Here is a 25,775-nt window from a genome sequence, read left to right as displayed (position 1 = left end):
CTACTAAACACAAAATTTAGAGTTATTTATCTGCGTTTCGCCAGACACCACGCGACGCTCCGCCCAGAAAGCAGGCGGTGCTGGCCGAAAGGCGGCACGTGCGTGTTGTGCGATCCGATTCTGCGTTCACCTGGTGTCCTCTGTGCTTTATGCAGTATAAAGTCTGTTTCACACGTTTTCAGCGAGAAGCCTCGCCTTCCAGAGACCTATGCATTTTCAATGTAATTATAAAGCATACATTATGACTTGAAAAGTAATGTGCGACTTCAAAAGAATGTAGTAGGCCTATAGAGCACAGATCGTCGACCCCGTCCTTCCAGGAACAAAGGTATCTGTGACAAAATGAGACAAGAAACTATGTAGACTACGTTTTAAAAATACTAAATCAGTGGTTTGAAAACAATAATATTGAAAAAAATGTCAGTAAGAATTGGTCTCACGCGGCAAAAAACAGCTATGTGTGAATTTTAATTAAAGTCAAAATTGTAAGTTTAAAAGAATGTGTTCACTCATTCAAGTAAACCACTGATCTTTACGTCATCGGCAGGTTACCGGATAGTGGCAGTAGATAAGGGCATGTCGCGAATTGACGTAACTGGTTCGTAAATATGCGTTCTCCGTATAAAGGCTAAATGGCGCAGTATTCTCCCGTCATAACAGCGCAAAAGCACATAAGATAAGCACGTGTTTGCCCCCTTCATGACAAGAAATTGAACCTTTATACGTTGAATGGTTAATTGAATGCCAGTTAGATATTCCAAAAGATATTTAGATATGCCGAAAGATATTCCTTTCACAGTGCTGTCAGTTAAATTGTGCCCAAATATATATCTATATTGCTCAGCTGCCTGAGGTCCTTGATCCTCCATTTGCAAATTTAGCTACCTAGTCCAACCCCCCTCCCCAGTAAGGCAGCTTATGTATGCTCCCCCAACTCAAATCCCTTGGTCCATCAGCCAATGAAGTAGTCACCATGAGGAACCAGAAAGAGCATGAGATCATTGTTTGTCATGTCCTTATTCAGAGGTTACAACATTTCACATAAAGCCCCCTGCAAATTCAACACTGACAAACCATCAACAAAATAAAATGAAACAGAAAACAGAAAATACATTCACCTAGCAGTCAAATCCATGCCACATTATTTTTTCTTGTGTTTTCAGCAGTGCAGAAACAGAGTTTTCTGTAATTTTTTTTCCCTGCCCTGAGAAATTCTGAAGCCTGGCTTACACTCCAGGAAGCCCCCTTAATGAAACATGTCACTTACAACAATGAAGACAATATTATGCAACTGCATTACAAATCAAAGTGAGCAAGTAACAGATGTCATCCATTATTTGAAGGCGAATATTGCATAAAAGCAGAACTTCATGGAGATGCATGTCTTCACAAGTAAGGCTGGGCTGGGGTCCAGAGCACAATGTGCTTAAAATAGAGCCAGAGATTAAAAACACACAGGTGGGGTGTGAAAAAAAGATTCCAGGTCATACATTTTTAAAAGAAACGAGACCTGGCAAGACAACCAAAATTATGTTAGTGTTTCTTGATGAAGGGAACAGTTAAGAAGTTTGGATTTCAGTGCTCATCACTACATTTCAGTCACATCACACGGTGATCTCACACCCAGCCGACGGGTTGCCATGGAACACCAAAGCCTTGAAGAGTTGAAATGCAGAAAACTGTCCGCGTGCGCTCAAGCAGGCCGGCATGGTACCTGGTTTGTGTGTGGTGTGTTTGTTTATTTAAATATATCTCAATTTCTCGAAGTCAAAGGATGCTGGTCTCTTAGTCCTTCTTAGCGCGCCTCTCTGCGCGACTCCTCCGAATCTCACCCAGCATCTTTAGGAGTGACAGCAGGATGGGGACGCACATGGGCAGGAACAGAGGGATGTAGATGGCAAACTTTTGGTCGTCGGGGAAGTAGAGCAGGTGCAGCAGCGACGGATCGAAAAAGGCCCTCTCGGAGGCCAGGATGGCCTCACGGCTGTACTGCAGAGCGAAGGCCAGGTTTCCGGCCTCCAGCTCTGCCACCGCCGCCTGCAGCGAGGTCACGGCGCTTGACACCTGCAGCACAGAGGGGACAGCCAATCAGGATGGGATCTGAAGACTTGGCACTAGTCACACCATAGACAAGCCACCATCACCAGTCATTCAGTATCAATGACTGGCTTTATAACAGGCATCTCTAAGCAGCAACCAATCAGATGTCTTGGTCCCGCCTCCTCTAGTTGCTTGAACCCACCTCCTCTACAATCTGATTGATTATTCCTCTGAACCAATCACTTTTTGTTCAGCCCTCAGAACATTTGAGTACCCTACACTGCCTGAGACAGGCTCCAGGCCCCCCACAACCAAGAGGAGTGCTTTGAAGATAACTTGATTGATGATTAGTTTTGTTTCCGGGCCGACCTGCTGTGCGATGTTGTCATTAATCACGATGTTGCCAATCTGATTCAGCAGCTGGGCCAGCGAGGTGATGGTGGTGCTGGCCATAGCCACGTTCTCCACGCTGCGTGTCCACTGGAGGCGGTCCAGCTCCCAGTCCGTCAGCCCGGCACTGCCTGGGCTTTGGAGCAGGAATCCCGGAGCCAGGTGGGTTGGCTGTACGCCCAGCATCAGCCTGCAGTGGGCACACACACACACAGACACACACACACACACACGGGCTTAAACACAAGGACAATCCTCACCAGAATATGGCAATTTGATTAGTCTTCCGCTCAGCCAGCACTGTGATTACATTAATAATTTAATGTGTATATATGCACCTGAATTTTTTAAATAAAGTAACAACCGGCTCAATGGGTGCAAATCAGAGGTTTCTAAAGGCTGAAAACACCAAACTCCAGCTTTTTAAGGCTTATCCTTAGCTACTATGTTTCCTGCTAGCCTGGACTGCTTTGTTGCAATTCCCACTAAGCCGTAAAGCTTATGCATGAAGTGACCAGTTCACCAGCTGGCACTAGTTATGCTGGGTTCCATTTGATCTTGAAAGTCAGAATTTCCAAGTTCCTAGTGTGAAATTTCAACTGGAATGTCCCCTGAAGCCGGAACTCCAACTCAGCAAGTCAGAAGAACCTCTGTAACCCTGATCTCAAAATTCAAGATGGCTGCATCTAACAATGAATCTGGCTAGAAGTGATGCTGCTCAATTGCTACTTGTCGTGATAGAATCTGGTTAATTCCCAGCTCCGACCTCAGAAGTAAATGGAACGCAGCATTTGCTCCAGAAATGTGACTGACACCTATATCTCCTCCCACCCCCTCCCAGCACTAACCGCAGCTGCGACAGGAACACCCCCATCACACGGGCCATGTCAATGTTGATGTAAACCGGAACCTCGGCCTCTGGGCCATATTGGTCTTTCACATTGTATACCTGGGGAGGGAGGATGAGAGGCAGAGAAGTCAGGGTTTGCAGAATCTCTGTCTAAACGCACATGTGGTGCCGACCAACCCAGAAGGACAATGTGGTCCAATATCACCCATTGTAGGTACACTGGAGAATCTGTATGTTTTGGTTTTTTTTTTGGGGGGGGGGGTGGTTAGGGTTAGGGTCAAGACCTGGATAATGCATTATGGCAACCGTCTCCATGGTGACAAGTGTGTCCACATAGCTGTGACTGAGTATTCACCATGATGCCCCCCCAGCGGGGGCTGTGGAATGCATTGCTGGGCACCTCCCGCTTGCCCTGGTCCTGGATGAGAAGGGGGGCATGATGGGCATCCGGAACATACAGGAGGAAGTTAAGCACCGGGTTTGACGAGGCTGCATTGGAGCCTAGCAGGGCAGGGCACAAAGTACCAGTCAGCATCGACACAGTGTCATAGGGACGGATCTGCAAAGTTCAGGTCCAGAAAGGAGAAATCCAGACCAAGATTCGGTTTCAACCAACCAGTTGAGCATAAAGGGTGAATTTCAATATGTGTACTTGACCGTAGTTGTGTTCTCGTGTGCCTGTTTTACGTCATCTTCCATTGCTGAAGACCAGTTCAATACTAAAAACATAAGTACAGAACATACATCGGTTGCATCCTCGCCAAACAAGACCAATCCCATAATTCATTGCACCCCAAGTTCATTCTTGGAAGGCAAGTTAGCAAGACTGGTCTTACAAAGACCACAAGTACAGTCCTTGTGTTCTTGGTATTGAGATTCACCCAAAAAGTCACAGTCACAGAGTTCTCAATTGGTTGGTTGAAACAAAACTTTGGTCTGGATTTCTCCTTTCTGGACTGAACTTTCCACCTCTGACAACTGGACACTGAAGACACAGATCCTAACCACTTAGGACTGAACAAGTTTAACGGCACTCTATTCATCACGAGGGTGTCACAGATGGACAGACAAACTCACCCAGCTTGGCTTCTATGGGGTTGATTACATGGGCCAGGCTCTCCGCGCTGAGTGTGTATGCCGACAGCTCGCGGTTGAAACGGGGCTTGACCCCCAGGACAGCGTAGTACAGGATCTAAAAGCAGCATGGTGGACAGGAGGTGTGATTCCACAGAATCAACTGCATGTAATCAGTGGTGTGTCTACAACTATGCACTGTGTTCACTGCAGGATCACTGTACTTTGGATCCATCTCTCTATATCTTCTCTACAAAATCAGTCATACAGTGAGTCTGCGGGGTGGGGGGGGGGGGGATTTCATTAGTGATGTTTAGGCCAGGGAATCCTGTGTGACGGTCATCTGTTCACAGTTGTGATTCCTCAGACGCCGAGACCCCGCCTTTCTGCTCAGGAGCGTTTGCCGAGACACAGAAGCATGACATCGGCGCAGACGGAGCACCTGCGAGTCCACTGAGTGGTTGGCCACGGGAGCCAGCTTGTCCAGCAGCGGCTGGATGTAGGTCTGCACCGCCCCCTCGATGTCCCAGTGCAGACTGTGGGACTGGGGGTCTGGGTTCAGCAGACTGAAAGTGATCTCGTAGCCTGGGGAAGGGGGCAGGTAACAGGGGATTAGGGTTATGGTTAGGATTAGGAGAAGATCAGCCGTCTGCTGGTCCTCTGTGTACTACATCAACATTTTGTTTTCCATCCATTCATTTTCTGTAACCGCTTATCTTATTCAAGTCGTGGGGGGTCTGGAGCCTATGGGTGCAAGGCAGGAAACAACCCAGGGTGGGTCGCCCCCCCACCCATCGCAAGGCACACCTATGGGTAATTTGGCAACTCCAATCAAACTCAGCGTGTTTCTGGACTGTGAGGGGAAACCGGAAACACTACAACGACACGGGGAGAACATGCAAACTCCACACACATGACGGAGATCTGAACCACGGTCCCAGAGGTGTGATTTTTAAAATAAATTTTCCTTTATTTTTAAAAGACTTTTAAAGCATGGAAAACATGGAGAACCATCCACCTACCCGTGCCTGCTTATCCCGGAAGGTATGGGCGCAAGGCAGGGAACAGGATGGGGGGAAAGGTGATTAATGGGGAGGGAGAAGATTTATGCGGAAATGAAGTCTGAGATCGAGTTTTGAAAAGTGGGATGGAGAGAAGGAAAGAGAGGAGGAGGAACAAAGAGGACACTCGTGGATGAAGAGATACAGCTGAAAGACAAAGGCTGCCTGGGTGTGCTGCAGAGAAGCCGGAAGCTGAGCGCCACCTAGTGGAAAAGGTGGAGCTAGCGACCCTCACCGGGGCTGGACTTGAAGGCCCTCATGCTGTCGGCCAGGCTCTCCCTGCTGAGCCGGCTGCCGCGGATGCGGTCGCCAAGTGCAGCTGTGATGTCACTGTGACTGAAGGACATCGTCCGCAGCACCTGTTCCACCTGCGGCTCCAGCACAGCTAGAACCTCTTTCAAGGTCCCTCCCAGGGCTTCCCAGCCCCGCAGCAGCGCCGTCCTCCTTTGCCCCACGTACACCTTCACACCCTGAAGGAAGAAAACAGCCGTTAGACTCAAATTCTAGTGCATGTGCAAATCTGTAGTTAAAAAACCTCATTGTGCACAACCTCTCACCTCTGGCAGCAGCGTGGACGACTGGGGGATGACGTACATCACCACTGAGCCACAGGGACTCTCACTGAGCCTGTGCAGGGAGAGGTCAGCATCTGGCCAGCCGGCCACAGGTGCATCAGAAAAACTACAATTCCCACACTCTCATAAGCATTGCACACATCTAACTGAAAGTAAACAGGCAAATGTATAAAATGAAATTCATATTTATTCAGGTCACCTGTTCCAGCTGATATTAAAGCAGGGAATCTCCAAAAGAGTTTATCGATTCCTACCCCTGATTCTTTAAGGAATCTGCCTGATCTGCCCAAGGCCTACAGCAGCTGACGGCTATAGTGGCTGCTAACAGGCTTGTGGTGATCAGTCAAAAGCCCCCCTCGTTTTAGCAATCACTAAAGCTATCCACTAAGGAGGAGCATAGCCAGCACTCACAACACTCAGGGTGAGGCCTCACCTTCAGTGCTTGGCTGCCCCAGGGCGTCCTCCTCCATGACGGTGGCCGTTCGATACTTCGTCTCATAGCGGTACTTCAGTCTTGTGTTTTCTGAGTAGAAGGAATTTGATACAGAGCCAGCTGTATAGTACTGAAGCTCAGTAGTACTGACAACTTTTAATTAAAAACCTCCTATTCGCATTAGGGCCTTGGTTTGAAATTGTTTGATTAAAGACCTTCTCCGACCTGCAAAGTCATCTTTCCTCAGCGTCTTGACTCACCATTCACCTGGTGCTGCTCCTCCCGAATCTGGCTTAAGGGAACCTTCTTTTGCTGCTCTGGGGTCAGGGTGCCCCTGGAGAACACCACCTCCACCTCCATGCTAAGCTGGAGCTGTGATGTGCACCAACGATAATCATTACAACTGATTCCGTCACCTGGCAACACCACCACTGAAATCTAATACAGCTCAGGCGGAAAAATTGGCGATATTCACTTCTGGTTCAACTTTCTTACCACTACTTGAGCACGATAACACGTTTTCAGGTGCAAATCTAGTTAAGTTACCTGCAGAGAATCGAGCTCCCGGATTTGAGAGTAGGGGAGCCAGGCGCGGTAGGTCTCGGTGGTCTTCCACCAAAGCGGAATGCCCACCATTATCACGACCGCCGCCACAGAGAGCGCCGCATATCGCCCGCGGAACTTCTCTGAAAAACATGACAGCGATGGGTGTGATTAACAGATGTGCAACTGTCACTGTGCAAAGTCGCTTAACGCAGTGAAGTGTCGATCGATCGAAGCTGTGGAGTTTATGAATTTAGTATACGATTACCATTATGTGAAATAGCACCTGCCATCCAGTTAACTAGAAACATCTTCAATAGTCGCGTCTTTCTACATCGGGATCAAGCAATGTAATGAAAATATAGCTCTTTCGTGCACTACATATTTATTTCAAAATGTATCAATATAAAAGTAAAATTAGGAATATATTCTTGGTTATATGACACAGAAATTTGCACTCACCCACTTCCGCGGTAGCCATTGCTGTCTGAATGAAGACGCATTTGATTGGATACAATTCTGTCCAATCAGAGCTTGAGCTAAACTCCCCTCCAATCACCAACCAGCACTCCGTACTACAGGACGTTATAGATTTATTGGGTGTTTTGCCATGTTATTATTATTGTCATTTAAAAAGATTTTTGTATTTTAATTAAGAGCATTTAATTTTTTTATTTTATATTACATAATTATTTTATATAAATATATTCATATCCATATTTATTTGTACACATTCATATTTATTCCTATATTTATTTTACTTTAGTGTTTGTCCTGTGTCAATCACCCTGAAATTAGTAATTACTATGCCTAAAGTGGGACGTCTGCATTCGTTCATCTACAGAGCTCAAGGCAGATGTGCTCCCGGGACAGGATGCCAGTCCCTTACGGGAATTATACAGTATATACAGGCACACAATCATATATTATGGCTATTTTAGAGAAACCAGAGTACTAAAACAAACACCAAGCAGCAGATTTAAGGAATCTAAAGATCGAATTACGTCGTATTCTTTGCCGAACACAAAAAAAAGGTCAATTATCAAGCTATGCTGTATAACTCTAATTCTACGAAATTGCTCATGCACTACACTTCATACGAAATCATAACCATTCATGAGTATGATTATATTGCACTAATTTACCAGCACCTTATCACTGTGAATGTGTGTATATGTGCGTGTGTGTACATATTTTATTCTTTGGATTTTATTGTAATTTTGTACTGTGTATCTGCTGGCGCGCTCCAAACGAAATCTCATTGTACTTGTACAATGACAATAAAGCATCTTTATCTTTATGTCATTTGAACTACTCTGACAACGTCACAATTGAACTGACCCAAGTACCGATCTTCAAACTCCTTGGCATGACAGATTGCTCAAAAATCATACCCTTTCCCCTTAATAACAGTTCTTAATAACCTTTAAAAGTCCTCATAGTAAAAAATATGCTCAGACGATGGTGGTTCTAGCTTGTATGGTGTCCTGGGAGAATGCCCCCCTTCAGCACCCTCCCCCCTGCCAACAAAAATGTGCATTCATGTTGCCCATGCCCATACCTTTATTTGCCAGTGTGCTCAGATACACTTGGTATTAGTCTAAATACTAGAAGTGGAAATTAGCGGGAGAACATTTTAAAACAAATTTGAGGAAGCACTTCTTTACACAGCATGTAGTTAGAGTATGGAATAGTCTTCCTGCTAGTGTAGTGGAAGCTAAAACCATGGGTTCCTTTAAATCAGAGCTAGATAAGATTTGAACAACTCTGAGCTATTAGTTAAGTTCTCCCCAAACGAGCTTGATGGGCCGAATGGCCTCCTCTCGTTTGTAAATTTCTTATGTTCTTATGGACATCCTACATGAAACCACCCACTGACACTCTCTGGACACATGAATCCTTGGGGGACAGGAGGTGGAAAGTTATTCAGCTACTAAAGATCACCTGACTGAGGCCTGGTCAGTGGCAGAGCTGGTGGTACAATAGTAGAATGCAGTATGGTCAGCTTAGGTAACAGTAAAACCTGTTCGCAAAATGCAGTCTGCCTGGGGCATACCCCTACTGTACCTTATGAATATGTTGCCTAGGATACCCCCCCACAACCCTGACCAACAAGAATGGTTTTAAGATGAAACTTTCTAGAATAACTCTATGTGATAGATATGGCGATGGAATTGATGGTTCCGTATCACATAATTCAATAAAACATCAGGACTCCACACAGATTTCCAGATGTCTAGTTTATTTTCTTCACTATCTGGTACACCAGGTGGATAACACACCGATCACAGTAGTAGACCACACCCACATGAGAGACCCAGCCAATCGCTGTTTGGACAGCAAGCAGAGACGCCGCAGGTCAGTGAGCTTCTGGCTGCGCGCTTGGGAAAAGGGTGGGACACGGACTGACACGGAAGCATCACACACACTAGGAGCACAAAGTCACACACAACATTGCTACAATTTAAACTGACTATTCTTTAGTGATGACAGAATTCCACAACTTGGTTGAAAGACAGGTAAGATAAGAGGTTGATAGTATTTAGTCACTTACAGCTACAATTCTTCCCAAGCTGCTACCATTGCTGTCATAAATAATGAAAGGACACCACTGCCAGAATGATAGTATTCATGCAGGCTGCCCACATACAGGAAAATACTTTGAAACTCCATTGCAGTCTGTATTTATTCAGCATTTTGCATCAATTAATGTGTCTTCTTCCGGCTTCTAGTCTAAGAAAGTGCTTAGTACCCATAACCTTAACACTTAAACCATGTTCTCCTGAACAGGTAAACACTATATTATAATCTATTAATCTGTAATGCCCAGCTAGCTATTTCTCCAGTAGCTTCTCCCAGCCAAACCACCCCTGATGCATTTCATACGACATACAATCTAATATCAACACTGATTTTAGAAATATAGTGACCTAAAGTACTGAAGACAGAGAAGGCCTGTGCTGGTTGATGACACTGAAGGAAAAAAAAAAAACAAAAAAAAAAACATAGCAGCAGCAGATACTATTGGTCAGTAGACGCTGGAACACGGCTGTGATTGGGCAGCTCAGTAGGCGTGATTGGCTACGTAGAGGGACTGCCCGGCTGCTCCGCTGCCGTCACCACTGGAGATGTACTTGCCCAGTGCCGCCAAGCCATTGACCTGGAAAACAGAGATCATTGATATTGGGCAGAAGCTTGTCAATTAAGCACCTCTAACCTACAAGCCTGGGGTACAGAATAAAGAAAACTGACCCACAGCTGAAGACAGGCCAACATGCACGTACCTCAGCCCGCTTGATGAACTCCTCCGTGGCAGCCTTCTCATTCTCCTTCTGCCCACGCCAAGCGTTGAGGGCAGAGGCTTGCAGGGCGCGGCCATAGGAGAAGGTGAGCGCCCAGGGCTTGGACAAGGGACAGGTGTTGATGGCATTCAGGTTGATGGAAGCCTCTTCCTCACTCTGACCTCCAGACAGGAAAGTCACACCTACAGGTACACAGGAGCATCAACACAAATCAGCCACGATTCAACAGTGCGTCAGCGCGTCAATCAGAGCGACGACAGGCATGACGCTACCGGTGACGGCAGGAGGGACTGTGCGACGCAGGGCGGTAACAGTCGCCATGGCGATCTCCCCCGCGGTGACCTTGCTGGGACAGGCGTGGCCTGGGGTCACCATATTGGGCTTCAGCAGGGTGCCCTCTAGATACACGTGGTGGTCTGACAGGGCTTTGTATACGGCAGCCAAGACCTGTAGCGCACATGGGTAGGTGGTGGGTCAGAGCTGCCAATCTGCACGGAAACCAGACAGGCTCTCCTGAAGCTCATAGATCCATCTGTCTCACACGTACCTTCTCCGTGACATACTGACAGCGCTTTAGGTCGTGATCACCATCTGGCAAGATCTCAGGCTCCACAATGGGCACGATCCCATTCTGAAACAAAATTAAAACTTCACCATTACAATCCTTAGTCCTACAGCTGGTACTAAACAGTAGTGATGAAGAAATTAATCTTCATGAACCATTTGCTGTATTTTCTGACCCCACTAGATGGTGCTCTCTGTTCATAAAAGGGCCCAAAGAATCCCCAAAAGCAAACCAAGAGCACCATCTAGTGGGGTGAAAAAAATACAGCAAATGGTTCATGAAGCTCCATTTGCCCATCACTACTAGACAGATAGGCAACTTCCACAAAGCAGGCTAGCACCCATCCCCATTGGGTGACAGTGTCTCCGCCCCCTCACCTGCTGGCAAATACTGGCGTAGCGTGCCAGCACGTTGGCGTTCTCCATGATGGCCAGCTGGGAGGGCGTATGCTCGCTTATCTTCAGCACGCAGCGCCACTTGGCGAAGTCAGCCCCATCCTTCTTGTACTGGGCGCATCGCTCAGAGAGGCCGTCCAGGCCTGTGGGATGGGAACAGCGAAAGATTATGGGGATAGATGTTATCATGCAAATCACCTCAGCGGGTGTTTGTGTGATTGTGAGTGTGCCATACCCTGGGTGGTGGTCTCTCCGTCAGTCCCAGCCAGTGGCACCACACCCTTATCAACCTGCAGAGGGAGACACAGAGGGGCTGATAATTACACAAAATGGCAATCAGAATCCTCTTCTGGATCAGGTTCATCTACAACAGGGGTCCTGGAGAGCTACCATCCAGTAGGTTTTCTATCATACCTGGCTTCTGATGAGCCTCACCTGTTCTCAGGTAAATACCAGGAGCAGGTGTGGCTCATCAGAAGCCAAGTGGGACAGAAAACCTACTGTATAGCAGCTCTCCAGGACCGGAGTTCGAGACCCCTGAACTACAGCATACAGCAGACTATGGACGGCAGCCCCCAATGTATGTGAATGCATGCGTGAGAACGCGACTGTGCTAAAAGTAAAACTGTCATTATAATTACTATATAATATTTCATTGAAATGTAAAAATGGCTTTATACAATATCGCACTTGAAATTTGGGTGTCACAGCAGCAAAAATAATCAGCCCATATCACCAACAACTAAAGAGTAATAAAGAAATATCAGAAAATCCATCCATCCATTTTCTAAACTGCTTATCCTTCTGGGTCACGGGGGGGTCCGGAACCTATCCCAGAAGCAACGGGCACAAGACGGGGATATCAGAAAATATCACTAATAAATATGACAATAAAAGGGAACGTCGGTATTTAGTGTGAAAAAGGTGCAAATATATGCCATTGTAAGAATGACGTGTGAAGTATAATACATGTGTGTACATATATGAGCATTACTGTCATATAATAAAGAAATGTAGTCCAAGGTTTGAGACGTACAACCCAGTAATTGCATATATCCCTAATACCTGACAGTACAACAAACGAGTGTTCTCCTGTAAAGAATCGGGCTGCATCGACAGTCTCAAACTCTGTTCCATGCATTGTTCTCTACCAGTCGTAAAATATTTAGTGTATGCATGCTTCAACTCTGAGAACATGCATGGTCCAAATCTGGCAACGACATGTACACTATAGATGAACCGGTTCCTGAAGGAACGGATCGGGTCGGCTGCACGGATCAGGTAGCGACAGTGTAGCTAAAGATCCTCTGTAAGACTATAGGAAGCAGAAGTACCAGTCCCGCCCCCCTACTTCCCGTTACCATGTCTCCTATTGGTCTTAAGCACTGTCAATCTCTTTCCTGATCTGATAAATATAGTGGTCCCCTTCCTCCTAGCTTAGCCTCCTCAAGGTTAATACTTTTAACAGAGGCCCTGGAGCACTGGATAGGATTTAGTATTAAGTGATTAAAATCTGAATCAAAGTGTCAACAGTGTGGCAAAACAAAAACAGGACGTGGCAACCCAGTCCAGCCCCACCCACGTCACCACACCTTGATGCCCACAACCATGCCCCGGTCCTTGATCATCTTGGTGAATGACGTGCCGTCATCGGTGTTCTGGTACAGGGTCTCATGGAAGAAGATGACACCGCCAATGCAGCTGTCGATGCGCGTGTCGGCAGTGAACAGCAGCTGGCGGTACAGCCTCCGGTTCTCCTCTGTGTTCTCCACACCAATCTGACTGAACCGCTTGGCCATGCTGCCTATATGGACAGGCAACACCATTGCTTTTAGGCTGAGAATCACTGGAGTTGGATATAAGTTACGCTTATTTGCCCCACACCCTTGTTTTGACCCTTTGCTGCTACAGATTCCCAGCCCTCTAGCACCCTCTACTGACCCACAGACTCATCGGCAGCCAGGATGCCCTTCCCGGGAGCCACAATGCGCTGGGCGATGTCCTGCAGCTCCTTCTTCTGCTCAGCAGTGAGGGCGGGGACCTGGTGCGTCATCTTGGCTGTAGCTTAGAGGCCCTGGGGGGGGGGGGGGGGGGGGGAGTGTGTCAGATAGATTTCTTCCTACACCACACACCTCAGAGACGAGCTTGAAGCTGTGTGACAGACTTTCAGAGATACTCCTCCTCTATCGCACTGCGTTAGCGGTAATGAATCTGCATCGGTAAATGGTTCCGCGCAGAGCTCCAGTGCCACTAGGGGCAGCAGCGAGCGCCACCCAAAAAGGAATCACAGCACATATTTCATGCCACTGATGTGCACAAACACCCAGCTGTTCCCTTCAGTGGAGAATTTCCCCTTTGTTTGTCCATCTGTGACCCCAAGATGGTGTAAAGCGGAGCCCTTTGGGGTGGATTGCCACTACCATGTCAGTCAAGTGAGGATCCCAGCTGAAGCATTACAGACAGTCCCCACTCTCACATGGCCGCTTTTCAGAAGCCCCGCCTTTCATTCACTCTGACTGGCCGACAGGCTCGCCTTGCATAAGAGACACAACAGGGCCTGTGGTGGTCATGGCAACCAATCCTGGAGGGATTACATAAGAGTCAGTTTATGTTAGAGGTGAAATATCCCCTCATCCGCTTTTTAATAACATTATCAGAGGTGTTTATACTGTGTGAAACCGGCAGCACCCCCGACACAAAGCAGTGACATTGAGACATGGGGTTATTTATACCCAAGGACACACCAGAGCGGGCCCCGTATCAGCACCGGTGTCAAACAGAACAAAAAGCAGACATATAAGGTTCTCCGCATGTCTCACCACAGGCAAACGCAAGGCCCAGGTATGAAAATGCAGTGAAAATCCAGAACTCCAGGATACTTCTTAGTCTGCACTGGCTTTCCAACAAACAGAGCCCCATTGAACCACCCCTCCCCCCCCCAACCTCACCTCAATGAAACACCAAGGAGACACAGATATGCAGCCAAACCACCAGAAAGGGGAGAGTCAGTCCCAGGCTTTAACATTTGCATCCCAACAGCCAGTTCCAGTCATTATTGTAAGTGCCTTCTGGCTCAGTGAAAACCTTTCTGACCACGACAGTGACAAAACGGTACTGTTATGCAAAAAATAAAAATCAGAAATCCTTTCATTTAACCACGAACTCTGCTCAAATATGGATTAAGGAAGGCACGTGAATGACAGAGTCATGTATTCTTAAACTATCCATTTGTTTTATTGCTTAGGGTTATTTATCAAAGAAAAAAATAGTCTCCTTATTCACCCATGCAGCGATCACGCAATATCGCGCACCATAACCACTGCGCTGTCAAATCACATTCACGGTGCAGATTTAGTGCAGGACAATACGCATTAAATTTTATTTAAAATTCCAGAGCAAAAACACTAGTGTGCTCTGATCTAGCCGGAAGCTTGGTATAGAGCAGGCCCTTTAAGAAAAAAAAAAAACACCAGACAACCGCAAATGCTATCCGCCATCACTTCCAATAATAACAATTGTGCTTTAAACTGAAAGGGACACCTGACCGGCTGGTGTCGGCATACAGGTGGGGGCGGGCACTCAGCTGACTCCCCGTCCATTTCAGCTCATCGCTACCGCCGATGCTTTAATGAGACATCATCGTTTTGCTGACGCACCATTCAAGGAAAGTAAATCCAATCCTCGGTCAATTAAAGTGTTTAATTTAGAAATTCTGAAACATGAAAAACCTATTGCAGTATAACAAATTGAATATTTATTACGGACGACAAACAGTAGCCATTTTGGATATTTTCCACGTTTAGTACTTGCTCCACAGACAAGACAAGCCCACACAGTGCCTGCATTTTTCGATGCATGTCATTCACGGACGCCAGACGACGTGCCCACCTCACGCCAACTTATTGGTTTTTCGGGATCGTCATCACGTTAACTGCTCAAATGCTGGAAGCTTTATCGCTTCAACGGAATGCACTGATGCGCAAAAAGCCAAATCTAATAATGCATGTATTAAAACAGACCCCACGTATCTAATTCGCGGTTTTGTATGTGCTAGGATAACGATAGATTAATCTATAACAGTTTATATGACTGACAATATGCGATGTACACGATGCGGCCCAACCACTAATCCGAACACATCGACCAAATATAACCACCTGCAGGCTCAAGAAGTCACAGATATTTAAAGCAGCTCTCAATATTAAATGAACATGCATCACAACTAAGAAATAATACAAAAATCCAAATATGCTATCTATTAATACCTGAGAGTCTAATGAATTCGCCTATAAAAATACAGAAACAGTGCGAAGCTTACTAGGTACAAGATGAAGAACCGCCCGTATCTCACCTGTAAAGGGAGAGAGGAGGAGGTCACTGGCTGCCGGACAGGGATCTGAAAACAGAGCGCTTCGCGGAGAACCGAGGGTCTGTGCCGCAGAGCTACGTGACGACTTACAAAACAGGACCATATGGGGGCGGGGCTTAGCGGCCAAGCCACGCCCACGAGCACGAGCTCCATACATCATGCCCCCGGCCGTGCGTTTATGGTGCATCTGCACGTCTGCTCTCCTCTTTTTAAAAATTAAAACTGTACAGCATATCCCGATTGACATGAACCAGTTTCACCAGTTTTGTTATCCGGTACACAGATTTAAGTGAATGTCGCGCCATCTGCTGCTAACATCGAAACGCAATTACATTATTCATATCTATAATACACGAATAATTAGTATTATAATTAATATTAATATGTGTTGTTATTTTTTTTATAAACTAGCGCATCCATTTCACGCTAGTTGGTAGAACCACTGAACACATTTATTACAAAGTCCTTAATGTCTCAGTCGTGTCTCCACTTTGATTTTTACGTTGTCTGGTAAAATGTGCGTCTGTTAAATAAATGCATCTTAATGTTCCGGTTTAAGTCATCCAACAGGTGTCTCCTTCCATCAGGGACAAGGTGTCACTAAAAGAAACAAACTGCTTCCCTACAGCAGGAGCTGGCGTGAGTGCTGGAAAGCAGACATCGATCGATTTGCTTCTCTTTCATTCAATAAACCAAAACAGAGCCAGACAAGGAGCTAAGATTAGCTTACCAAATCCAAATGTCCTTGTCGAAGCGGACGCTTCTCTGTAACACTGCGCATTTTAGCGCATCTTGAATAAATAATATCCTATTTGTAATGGAAAATATTGAACAGCCATAGGCTCTGACGAAAGGACCGTGCAGGTCGGCGTTTACGTCACAGCGCCTCATGCTGCGTAGCTCAGGGTCGCTCAAGTAGGCCACAAACTTCAGACGGACAACACACAGTAACAACGTTTAATGACAACGAGAAATGAAATATCGCCGATCACTCAGTCTTCTGTTAAGACACTCTCTCAGTCATTACTGTTTAAAACTTTTATACAATATAAATAATACTGGCAATTTATAAATAGACAAATTACATCCAAGTAATTAGAAAATGTGGAAAGAAGTACACTGAAGGACAAAACTGTGATATACTGGTCATGGCTCATTCTATCACATTAAAAATAATTACTTCGATGTGTAGTTTACGCCTCTCATGGCCTAACCTTGTCTTTATTCAATTTGGTGAAAACAAGGCAGAAACCAACACAGACACTCCTTAAATCTGACTCAAGGAGTCTAACACCTTTGTATTTTGTTTATTGTAAGACACTATAATTATTTGTCTGTGGAAAGGGATCAAGTCTCCATTTTCAACAGTTTATACACCTTCAAAGTCCTGGTTGAACAATCAATAGAACAATACCATCAAAAAAATCAACAGGTCTAAAACGAAAAGTGAAAAATGGCTGAATATAAAAATGAAGACTGACTTGTCTGTAAAGGTGCCAGGGTGGCTGTCGGCGAGCCAGAGAAAATGCCTCTTAACCGGTTAGCTCTGCACTGTAGCCCCACTAAGCAGCCAAGGTGACACCTGAGGTGTCATTCTACCAAAAAAAACAGGTAGGAAAGCAACCCAGAGCAGCTTGTTTTATATTCATCACCCCAGACAACAGCAGCACAGTGAAATCGTATCTCCACACCTTGACGTTATGTGGATGAACTCACGTTAGGTTTCAACACTTAGCATTGAGGTATGGAATAGATCACAGCTGCCCCAGGGGGGTAAATCAGTTGTCAGTCTTTCTAAAAACACCAGGAGGAAGTTTATAGCCTTCCTCTTCTGTCCAATGTTGAGCAGAATGAGGGATGAAGTTCCTGGGCAGGTGTTTGGTGCTGTTCCAGACACTGACCCAGGAATGTCTCCAGACATTTCCTGTTTTGTTTCAACGTCCTTAGGATGATCTCTCACCTCCGCACTATTTAGCAGAAATGTACTGTGGAAGGGGACAGAGGAGGGTTTAAGCTCTTCAGTTATTATCGAGTGATGACAAGGCAGTTTCCAAACGCCGCCAAAACTCTGTCCATCCAAGTGGCCAGAGAGTGGGAGAATAAGAAAAAGGATAAGGGGAGCCAATCACATACTCCATTTCTGCTTCTTCTATTTACTGTCTGCCTATGAAAGACTCCTCCTTATTGGCCATCAGCCTTGTCACACAAATACCTCCTCATCGGAGTTTTTCAGAGGGAGGCTACCAGTGGGAGTGGGGGGCAGGTCTATGCTTGATGTGACAGGGGAACCAAGGAGGTCACAGTCGAAGTCCTGGAAGGGTTCCGAGTCCAAGCCACGGCGGGCTTTAGCCTCGCGGTCGGGCCGATGCTTCAGCTCCAGGATGAGCTCCATGGGGGTCTTCTGAAGAAGCTGGGAGTCAAAGGGGGTGCCACGGAAGAAGGTCTGGTGCTGGAATCGCTCCAGGGTGTGCAGCCGCTTTGCGGGGGTCTTACACAGGAGCTGAAGCGTGGAGAAGTGGCAGTCCATCATATTAGGCATTCACAAAGACATTGGCATATTATCACACTTACCACAATCTGCTTTACCCAATTAGGTGTGCCATTAGTAATGCTAGCGATGACACTACAGGTCACATGATCCGCAATCTAATTGGTCATTGGTCAGTAGCGTGGGAGTAGGGGTGTGTAGGGTGTGTTCTGGAACCCCCATCACCTCTAAAAGCAGCAGTGCTAGCGGTGGACTGAAGGTCTCAGGCATCTCGTATGGGAAGCTCCGCACTTTCCCCAGCATTGTGCTGTGATGTGGCTCTGGAGGTACAGGGAACTGCAGAGAGTCCAGGCTATGAGTCACATATACACACATAGGGACACAATATCTCATACACACCCACACTGAATGATGCCAGCACTAATATACTGTATACAATCTGACCCACTCAAATGATATGAAAACTATATATACTGTTTGCAGTTGAACTCACATTTCCTGTCACCATGGCAAAGAGGAGAATGCCTAGGGACCACCAATCAGCTGCATGGCTATAGGGTCCCCCACTCAGAACCTCAGGGGCTGTCCAGCAGAAGTGGCAGACAATGCTGTCAGCAACGTGGGCTGCCATCATTAACTCCACATAAATCTCATCAGCATTATAGTGATAAATGACCTGTTTTACATTTTCAGCATATGGCTCAAATGTTTACATTTTACATAATTGGCAGACACCTTTGTCCAAAGTGATGTACAATTGAGGCAAATAGTCAGTGTTGGGCATTTCAGTTCCAGAAGCTACAAATCCAGACCAAGATTTTGTTTCTACCAACCAGGTGAACATAAAAAGTCACAGCCAGAGAGAACTCAACTGGTTGGTAGAAACAAAATCTTGGTCCGGATTTGTAGCTTCTGGACCTGAAATGCCCAACAATGCAAATAGCATGTTACAAATATATGGCTGTCAAGTGCTCAACTATGCACAAGTGCAGCTAGGCTGAGCTTCCAACCAGGTACATGTGTAAATGGTCCTGCAGCAGGAGCTATACAACTTCTAACAAAATCTAAAATCTTTAAAGGAACCTCAGCCCTAAACATCTTACCCATATACTGCATAGTACCGCAGATCGTGAAGGTCCTTGCACCTCCTTCCAGACGGCGGGACAGCCCGAAGTCAGATAGGCGGAGATGGCCTGGATCCAGTCAGGAAAAGCACACATGCATACATGGCTTACACGCTGTTGCAGGGTGTGCTTAAAAATAATTAATCATAATTATTTCTGTCACTGAACAACTAAAATCATAAACCAATACATACTGTATGTTCATTTAACTTGATGAAAATTAATCTTGAAAGTCAAGTTTAAAATATCGAATAACGACACAATTATGCAATATTTGATCCTACTGATTTCCTTGGTAAAACATTTGTTCCAGAATAATCCTTTCTGTTCTTGTAGGATGTCAGGTCCCTCCTGAGGCTCTTTTAGCACAAATGATCTCTTTACCTTGGTCGGTCAAAAGAACATTCTCCATCTACAGAGAAACAGAGACCGTCAGCAATACAAGAAAGAGACAGATGCACATTAATTGGTGCTCTCCAAGTCTGCCTTCATTTTCACATACATAAATTCTCACCTTCACATCCCTGTGCATGATCCCAAAGTCATGCAGGAAACCTATTAATCACGAAGAGAGAGAGAGGTGACAGTATTGAGAGCAGCCTTACTCAACCACAGCTCAGTCTCAGTCACCCTGAGCAGAGCATTAGAGCAGCCTTACTCAACCACAGCTCAGTCTCAGTCACCCAGAGCAGAGCATTAGAGCAGCCTTACTCAACGACAGCACAGACTCACTCACACAGAGCATTAGAGCAGCCTTACTCAACCACAGCTCAGTCTCAGTCACCCCGAGCAGAGCATTAGAGCAGCCTTACTCAACCACAGCTCAGTCTCAGTCACCCAGAGCAGAGCATTAGAGCAGCCTTACTCAACCACAGCTGTCTCAGTCACCCAGAGTAGAGCATTAGAGCAGCCTTACTCAACCACAGCTCAGTCTCACTTACCAAGAGCAGAGCCCAGCTCAGCAGCAAAAACCTTCACAGCATCCTCTGCAAACTGTCCAATCATCATCCAGTAGGTGTAGAGGTCTCCAGTGCTACAGTAATCACACACTGTAAGAGAAATGCAATGTTCGCTAACTCTGACCTCAGGACCTTTGATAGGTGAGAATGTGACATATTGAGCTTCAGGCTATTACAGTAATCATGGCAGGAATTACACAGGCAGCAAAAAAACATCTACAGCTCTGGAAAAAAATGAAGAGACCACAGTATGATTTTCAGTTTCACTCATTTCTCAATTTATGGGATACGCCTGAGTAAAATATACATTTCTTGCAAGCTCCTGTCTGGCTCATCCCTGCTCCTCAATAACGAAGGGCTTCTTCCTTGCTTTATGGATCTTTCGTCCAGCTTCTAGGAGCCTGTCACGAACTGTCCTAGCAGTGCACTTCACACCTGCATTTAATCTTTCTCATTCTTTTTGAAGGTCACTTGAGCTCATCCTCCGATATATGAAGCACTGTTAGATAAGATTATGGTCATCTCTGGTATTATAAAGTTGCTTCTGCCCTCTACCTGGCTGGTGTTTGGTCATTCCCAGTGTCTCCTGCTTCTTCATGTTCTTGTGTATTGCTGTCTTAGAGTCTCTGAGCCTGAAAACAACCTGCCCCGCAGTGTTGCCTTCTGCCAGCAGAACCAGGATTAAACCAGGATTTGAAAATGCAGATTTAAAAACAAAATAGAGGGGTCTCTTCATTTTTTCCAGATCTCTGTATGGATTTCACCATATAGGAATATCTGAAAGTCCATAAACTATTATAAATTATAGGTACACATACTCAGCATTACTAGGAGGAGGAGGGAGGATTGCATCCCATAGAAGTAGGTGCTACAGCTAAGGAATACCTACCTCTATGGGCCCAAGGTATAGCAGTGGTTCCTGGTCCTGAAGAGATCCTATGTAGTCCATCCAACATTTAGACCACTGGCGGACTGTTCATGTTGCCAATCACAGTTATCAGTTACATTCCAACTGAGTTAACATCAGGGCTTTGTATATATGAAATCGGTTGTCGTGTGATTCATTAAAACCCATTTTGCCGTCATGGCTAATTGCCTCACGAGAGGCTACTTTGGACAGCATTTGAAATCTGCAGAGGTGAGGTTCTTCAGAAGCAGGGCGAGGAACCACTGATAGAGGTGCGTCACACAATGAAGCTCTGTCAGTACTGTCCTGGACATGACAGAGACTGTGAGGTCAGAGGGTGAGGAACATGGGGGTGGTCTTTAAGGGCTAAGCTCTGTCATGGCCTGAGCTCCATCCTGGCAGGAGCTCCATCCCGGCCTGAGCTGACAGTGAATGGAACTGTTTGCCAGAAACTTGGAGAAGATCAGGAATGTTGTGCGTGGGAAGTGGTGGACAAAATCGAGCTGAGAACGAGAACCGCTAGTGCCAGCCATGTAACTTTAACCCTTCCTGGGACGTAAGTTAGTTCTGGTCTTTATTGTTTAGCTGCCAGAGTGTCCTCTCCATTTCCCAGTACGTGGGAGTTGTTCTAGTGAACCACAGTCACATTCGCAGTGCTGAGTGACAAGCCATCAGATCAGTCCTTTGGAATTAGTGAGCGCTGTTCCTTAGCAACGGGCACGGCTCAAAAGCCTCAATCAACGGACACCAGCCAGGGTCATGCCTGGCCTGGGGGATTATCTCCCTCGCACTGGACACAAAGACAATGGATTAGCAAGGGCTCTGAGCTCATGCATGTGCACTTATGCCCAGGGCTCTCAAAAGACATCACAACTAAGTTACACTCAGTAGAAAGGCTGCTCATTAACCACCAAGCACTTACACTGCCTGGCTAATAGTCATCATTTTGCATTATTCATTATTAAGTCAAGTAGGGATTTATTGTCATACCTTCCATACTGAGATAACATTCCCTCAGGTCCATGGGACAGCAAACAGACATACATGTGCATGGTCTTCTGTGCAAATCACATACAGTGCACAGCAAGGGCTTTAAATTTGAAAATATACTGGCAATCTATGCATTTATTTTTGTTTTGTGCTAATTTTCATGTTTTATTTCAGTCATCTGAAAATTATTTTGGCTGGAGTGCATCTCTTGGCCGTTGCACCCACTATGGTATTTATGCTACCTACTACTGCAGTACCACTGTGTAAGTCTGTGTTATTCTAGTGTTGATTACCATGCTGAGTGTGCATCTGCATCTGACCAGGAATGCAGCACAGGTCAGTCAGAAGCACCCTCAGGGACAGGGGGAATTTGGGGGTGTGGTAGTGGTTGTGGGTGGGGTGGGTTTGGTGGGGGTGGGCTGTGCCCCTGGTCACTCACTAATGAAGAGGTGGTTCTGGGTCTGCCAACAGTCCTGCAGGTCGTGGAGGAAAGGGTGACGGACCTGACGCTGCAGGGACAGTCAGCAACACTAGGTGTCAGCAGCGAAGCTGCAGCCTTCGGGGGCGGGGCCAATGGGGAGGGGCTCTTCACAAGTGGCAAAGCAATGGAACATCCTAATCCCTTGCAATGTCAGTTTTAAAGGAACTGGATTGGAAATTAGTGGGGCAACAGAGATAGTGCAAAGATGCAGGCCAGAAGGAATAAACACACAGCAAGAACCTCCCGAAGTTTTCATCCAGTCCTCAATCAGGCGCCAGTGAGCAGCGATCGGCTGTAAGACACACCTGAATGATGACCTCCTCCTTTGACTGCTGGAGGATTCCCAGCCTCAGCACCTCAGATTTCGGTACCATCTAGCAAACACAAGACAAAGCACAACAAAATAGCAAGATCAGGCCAAGGCAGGTGCCTAGTTCATGCCAGAATGGGCCAGACTCTTTCAGATGCAAACCGTCTAGCTGCAAAAATTACACAGGAATCACTGGGAATCAGCTTGAAATGAACCTTAACTCTCCAGAAATTTGGCTCTGTGGAATATGGGATGCCTCCTGAATCCATGCAGGTTTTTGCACAGGGCTATGCGATCAGACTGATACCACTGTTGGGCCTCTGAGCTCCAGGGGTGCTGGCTGACCCTGCACTGTGACCCCAAAGTTTGTTCTCACCTCAGTATGTGTCTGTGTGTCTCATGGAGAGCAAGATGAGATAGGTGAAAAGATCATTTCCCCATAGCAATCAACAAAGTACATTGCATTGTATTATACTCTACCCTACTCTACTATAGTCTACTATACATCTGTTGCATACATGAGGTTCTGAGTGGAAAATACAAATAGAAGCTGACCTTCACAGCATAAGTGTTCTCTTTGAACTTGTCCTTCACCTTCAGGATGGGCCCAAAGGAACCTTTGGCAATGTATCCCAGGAACTGTGAGAACAAACAGGGAGATGGATTGTTCTGGTCCAGGAGAAGAGACCGAGCTGAACACAGCACATTAATCGAGCGCCAGTTAATATGCTTTTTATGTTAGAATCCACACATTAGCCACCCAGGAGATTCTCTGGCTTATTTTGTTCACGAAAACAGCTACAACTGACAGACTAGCTGGGAGGACACGCTGACCCCATCAGCAGCAAGGCTTCAATTTCCCATTTGACAAACACCGGCGTCACGGTCATCGGAGCTGCACAGCGAATGCGCCGGTCCGCTGATCTCTGCATTAGCAAGGACGGCTGAGCACAGAGGTCGGCGTCGGCTGACGGGGGCGATGATGATACCCTACCTGGAATTTCTCAGATCCTGGAATACTGCTGTGTGGAAACTCAGGCAGGAACATGGAGGTGAAGGCTGGCAAGCTCCACTCCACCCAGGGCTCCTCGGGGCCTGAGGAGGGGAGGGGGGGGCACTGGGGTCTGTCAGTGCACTGGTTCTCTACCATGCGCTGCCCCCCCATGCAGAGCTTGTGGAGCTCAAAAGCAGAAGAGATGCCCAGACTAGAGAAGAAGGCCCTCCAGCGTGAGTGACATCGCCTGTCTGCTGCCTGTTTTGGTGAACAAGACGCCCATTGGTACCAACAACTTCAGCCCAATGTTAACTCCTACCTAAGGAATTTCATGCACATTTTAATTACATTACTGATTGGTGGAAAAGAACTGCATTCAATTCAGAGTGGAAACCCCTGACTTGCATATCAAGACAGTAGACATTTTGAAGAATAGGATGGAGATCCTACAGCTACATTTGAAACAGGCAAACCTTTTAAGGGCCGCCGTGATTTAAATCAGCCTCATTTTATAGCAGCAGCTCTTAACTCGGGTTCTGGATAAAAACATCATGCTTAAAGTTTATTTTTCTTTAAACCAGTCTATTAATCACTGAGGGAAAAAGCGCACAACTGTGGCACCTTGAAGAAGGAAACGCACAAAACTCGATTTAAAACGTGTAAACTTAGTTTCCTAAAACAGATTCTGCGTGATGTTCGCCTTCACAAAGCCTGCCGGACTAATAAACACGAAAAGTACAATTCAGTTAATACACTACCGAAGTGGAAGCGTACGATTCACCTTCTTAAATGACATTATATCAAAACTACATTCCGCCCTAAGAAATGCGGCACTTACCTTTCTGTTTACACTGGCATCAGCCCCCATTATATTACTGGGTCCGCTCTTTTAGGAACACGGAACATTTCATCCGTCATTTCACAAGGGCATCGACTTGTGAGCTGTCCATCTCCCACAACGCATGGAGACCGCTAGGATTTTCGGGATGGTCCCGGATAAACAAAATAATCGCTGTTTTGTTGACGTAAAGCAGTAGGACCACCCATCTCATAAATATTTAATAACTCGTGTTAACGCGTTCGTTCTGACCGACATTATATATCTATTTCACAATATACTTGCGAAGATTATTACGAGTTTGCGCAGCATTTTTACATAAATATGTACATGAATAATTCATGAAAAGAGAGATCCTTCCAAACCAGCTTCTTATGATGGTTACTTTTAACGAAATGAATCATAAACTTGGTTAGATTCTAAAAGCAGCAAAGGCATTTCTTCCAATCCAAGAGCAGTGCTGTTTACAAACAGTACTTGATGCATTTCGCAGGTTTTCCGCCAACTAAATTAATAAACAGAAATAGAGTGCTGAAATTAGATCTAAATTATAAAATGTATAACGGACAACAATTATAAAACAACGATGCTGTCACGTCATACGTTTCGACATTTGAAGAAAACAAAGACGGAATATACGCGCTACTTATTTCACACAATTACAGATGCATATAGATGGTACATATAAAATATACTAAAGTTATCTTAATTTGCCGGTTGTTATATTATTGAAATCTGACTATAGTCTTCATACGATATTACTCCTGTTAAAGATATAACTTCTTTATTATTATAAATATAAAATGTTAATGTCATTCCATACAAGAGAAACGATTTGCATGGATTAGTGTAAAACAATGGGGAGGGAATTAACGTTTAAATGTGAAATATAGGCCTAAATCTTTAGATCCAAACGCGCGTGAAGCTAGAATTAATAAAGGTTTCATAGGAATGTTTTCTGCTTCACCTCAATAGTCATAGTTCTAGAAAACCATATGAAAATGTAAAAATATGCCGGTTCAATGAATCCGCAATTAGAAGTTCAGAGTCAAGTGCAGCTTGCTGCGCCTTCAGCTCTCGAACTCTG

General features: G+C 45.7%; 3 protein-coding genes across 6 annotated transcripts; all 3 read right to left on the bottom strand.

The window, feature by feature from the left end:
• Positions 1-974: 974 nt before the first annotated feature.
• Positions 975-7,510, bottom strand: pigs (phosphatidylinositol glycan anchor biosynthesis, class S). Of its 2 annotated transcripts, none has more exons than XM_023790986.2 (12): positions 7,429-7,510; positions 6,970-7,109; positions 6,684-6,795; positions 6,424-6,513; positions 5,973-6,064; positions 5,651-5,885; positions 4,797-4,939; positions 4,358-4,472; positions 3,636-3,781; positions 3,279-3,379; positions 2,410-2,620; positions 975-2,064 (listed from the first exon to the last, which is right to left on the bottom strand). In XM_023790986.2, exons 1-12 carry the CDS (start codon positions 7,445-7,447, stop codon positions 1,786-1,788), a joined length of 1,683 nt encoding a protein of 560 aa, XP_023646754.1. In that variant the 5' UTR covers positions 7,448-7,510; the 3' UTR covers positions 975-1,785. The 2 variants fall into 2 exon arrangements, with proteins under 2 accessions (XP_023646754.1, XP_023646753.1); XM_023790985.2 differs by lacking the exon at positions 7,429-7,510 and adding an exon at positions 7,235-7,287.
• Positions 7,511-9,187: 1,677 nt separating this feature from the next.
• aldocb (aldolase C, fructose-bisphosphate, b) lies at positions 9,188-16,463 on the bottom strand. 2 transcript variants are annotated; one of them, XM_023790991.2, is made up of 9 exons: positions 16,328-16,463; positions 13,170-13,302; positions 12,821-13,032; positions 11,464-11,518; positions 11,211-11,371; positions 10,816-10,899; positions 10,541-10,715; positions 10,251-10,450; positions 9,188-10,126 (listed from the first exon to the last, which is right to left on the bottom strand). In XM_023790991.2, exons 2-9 carry the CDS (start codon positions 13,279-13,281, stop codon positions 10,031-10,033), a joined length of 1,095 nt encoding a protein of 364 aa, XP_023646759.2. In that variant the 5' UTR covers positions 13,282-13,302; positions 16,328-16,463; the 3' UTR covers positions 9,188-10,030. The 2 variants fall into 2 exon arrangements, with proteins under 2 accessions (XP_023646759.2, XP_023646758.2); XM_023790990.2 differs by lacking the exon at positions 16,328-16,463 and adding an exon at positions 15,580-15,716.
• Positions 16,464-16,539: 76 nt separating this feature from the next.
• On the bottom strand, positions 16,540-25,121 carry rskrb (ribosomal protein S6 kinase related b). Of its 2 annotated transcripts, none has more exons than XM_023790987.2 (12): positions 24,689-25,121; positions 23,851-24,108; positions 23,412-23,495; positions 22,852-22,920; positions 22,505-22,574; positions 20,151-20,258; positions 19,724-19,764; positions 19,594-19,621; positions 19,189-19,278; positions 18,579-18,667; positions 18,311-18,421; positions 16,540-18,097 (listed from the first exon to the last, which is right to left on the bottom strand). In XM_023790987.2, the coding sequence occupies exons 1-12, from the start codon at positions 24,716-24,718 to the stop codon at positions 17,798-17,800; spliced, it is 1,278 nt and encodes a 425-aa protein (XP_023646755.1). In that variant the 5' UTR covers positions 24,719-25,121; the 3' UTR covers positions 16,540-17,797. The 2 variants fall into 2 exon arrangements, with proteins under 2 accessions (XP_023646755.1, XP_023646757.1); XM_023790989.2 differs by having other exon boundaries at positions 23,851-23,951; positions 24,689-25,119.
• Between the last annotated feature and the right edge of the window lie 654 nt (positions 25,122-25,775).

The sequence above is a fragment of the Paramormyrops kingsleyae genome, chromosome 18 (genome assembly GCF_048594095.1).
Source record: "Paramormyrops kingsleyae isolate MSU_618 chromosome 18, PKINGS_0.4, whole genome shotgun sequence".
In the NCBI taxonomy this organism is placed as follows: domain Eukaryota; kingdom Metazoa; phylum Chordata; class Actinopteri; order Osteoglossiformes; family Mormyridae; genus Paramormyrops; species Paramormyrops kingsleyae.
This window is presented reverse-complemented; position numbering and strand designations above follow the sequence as displayed.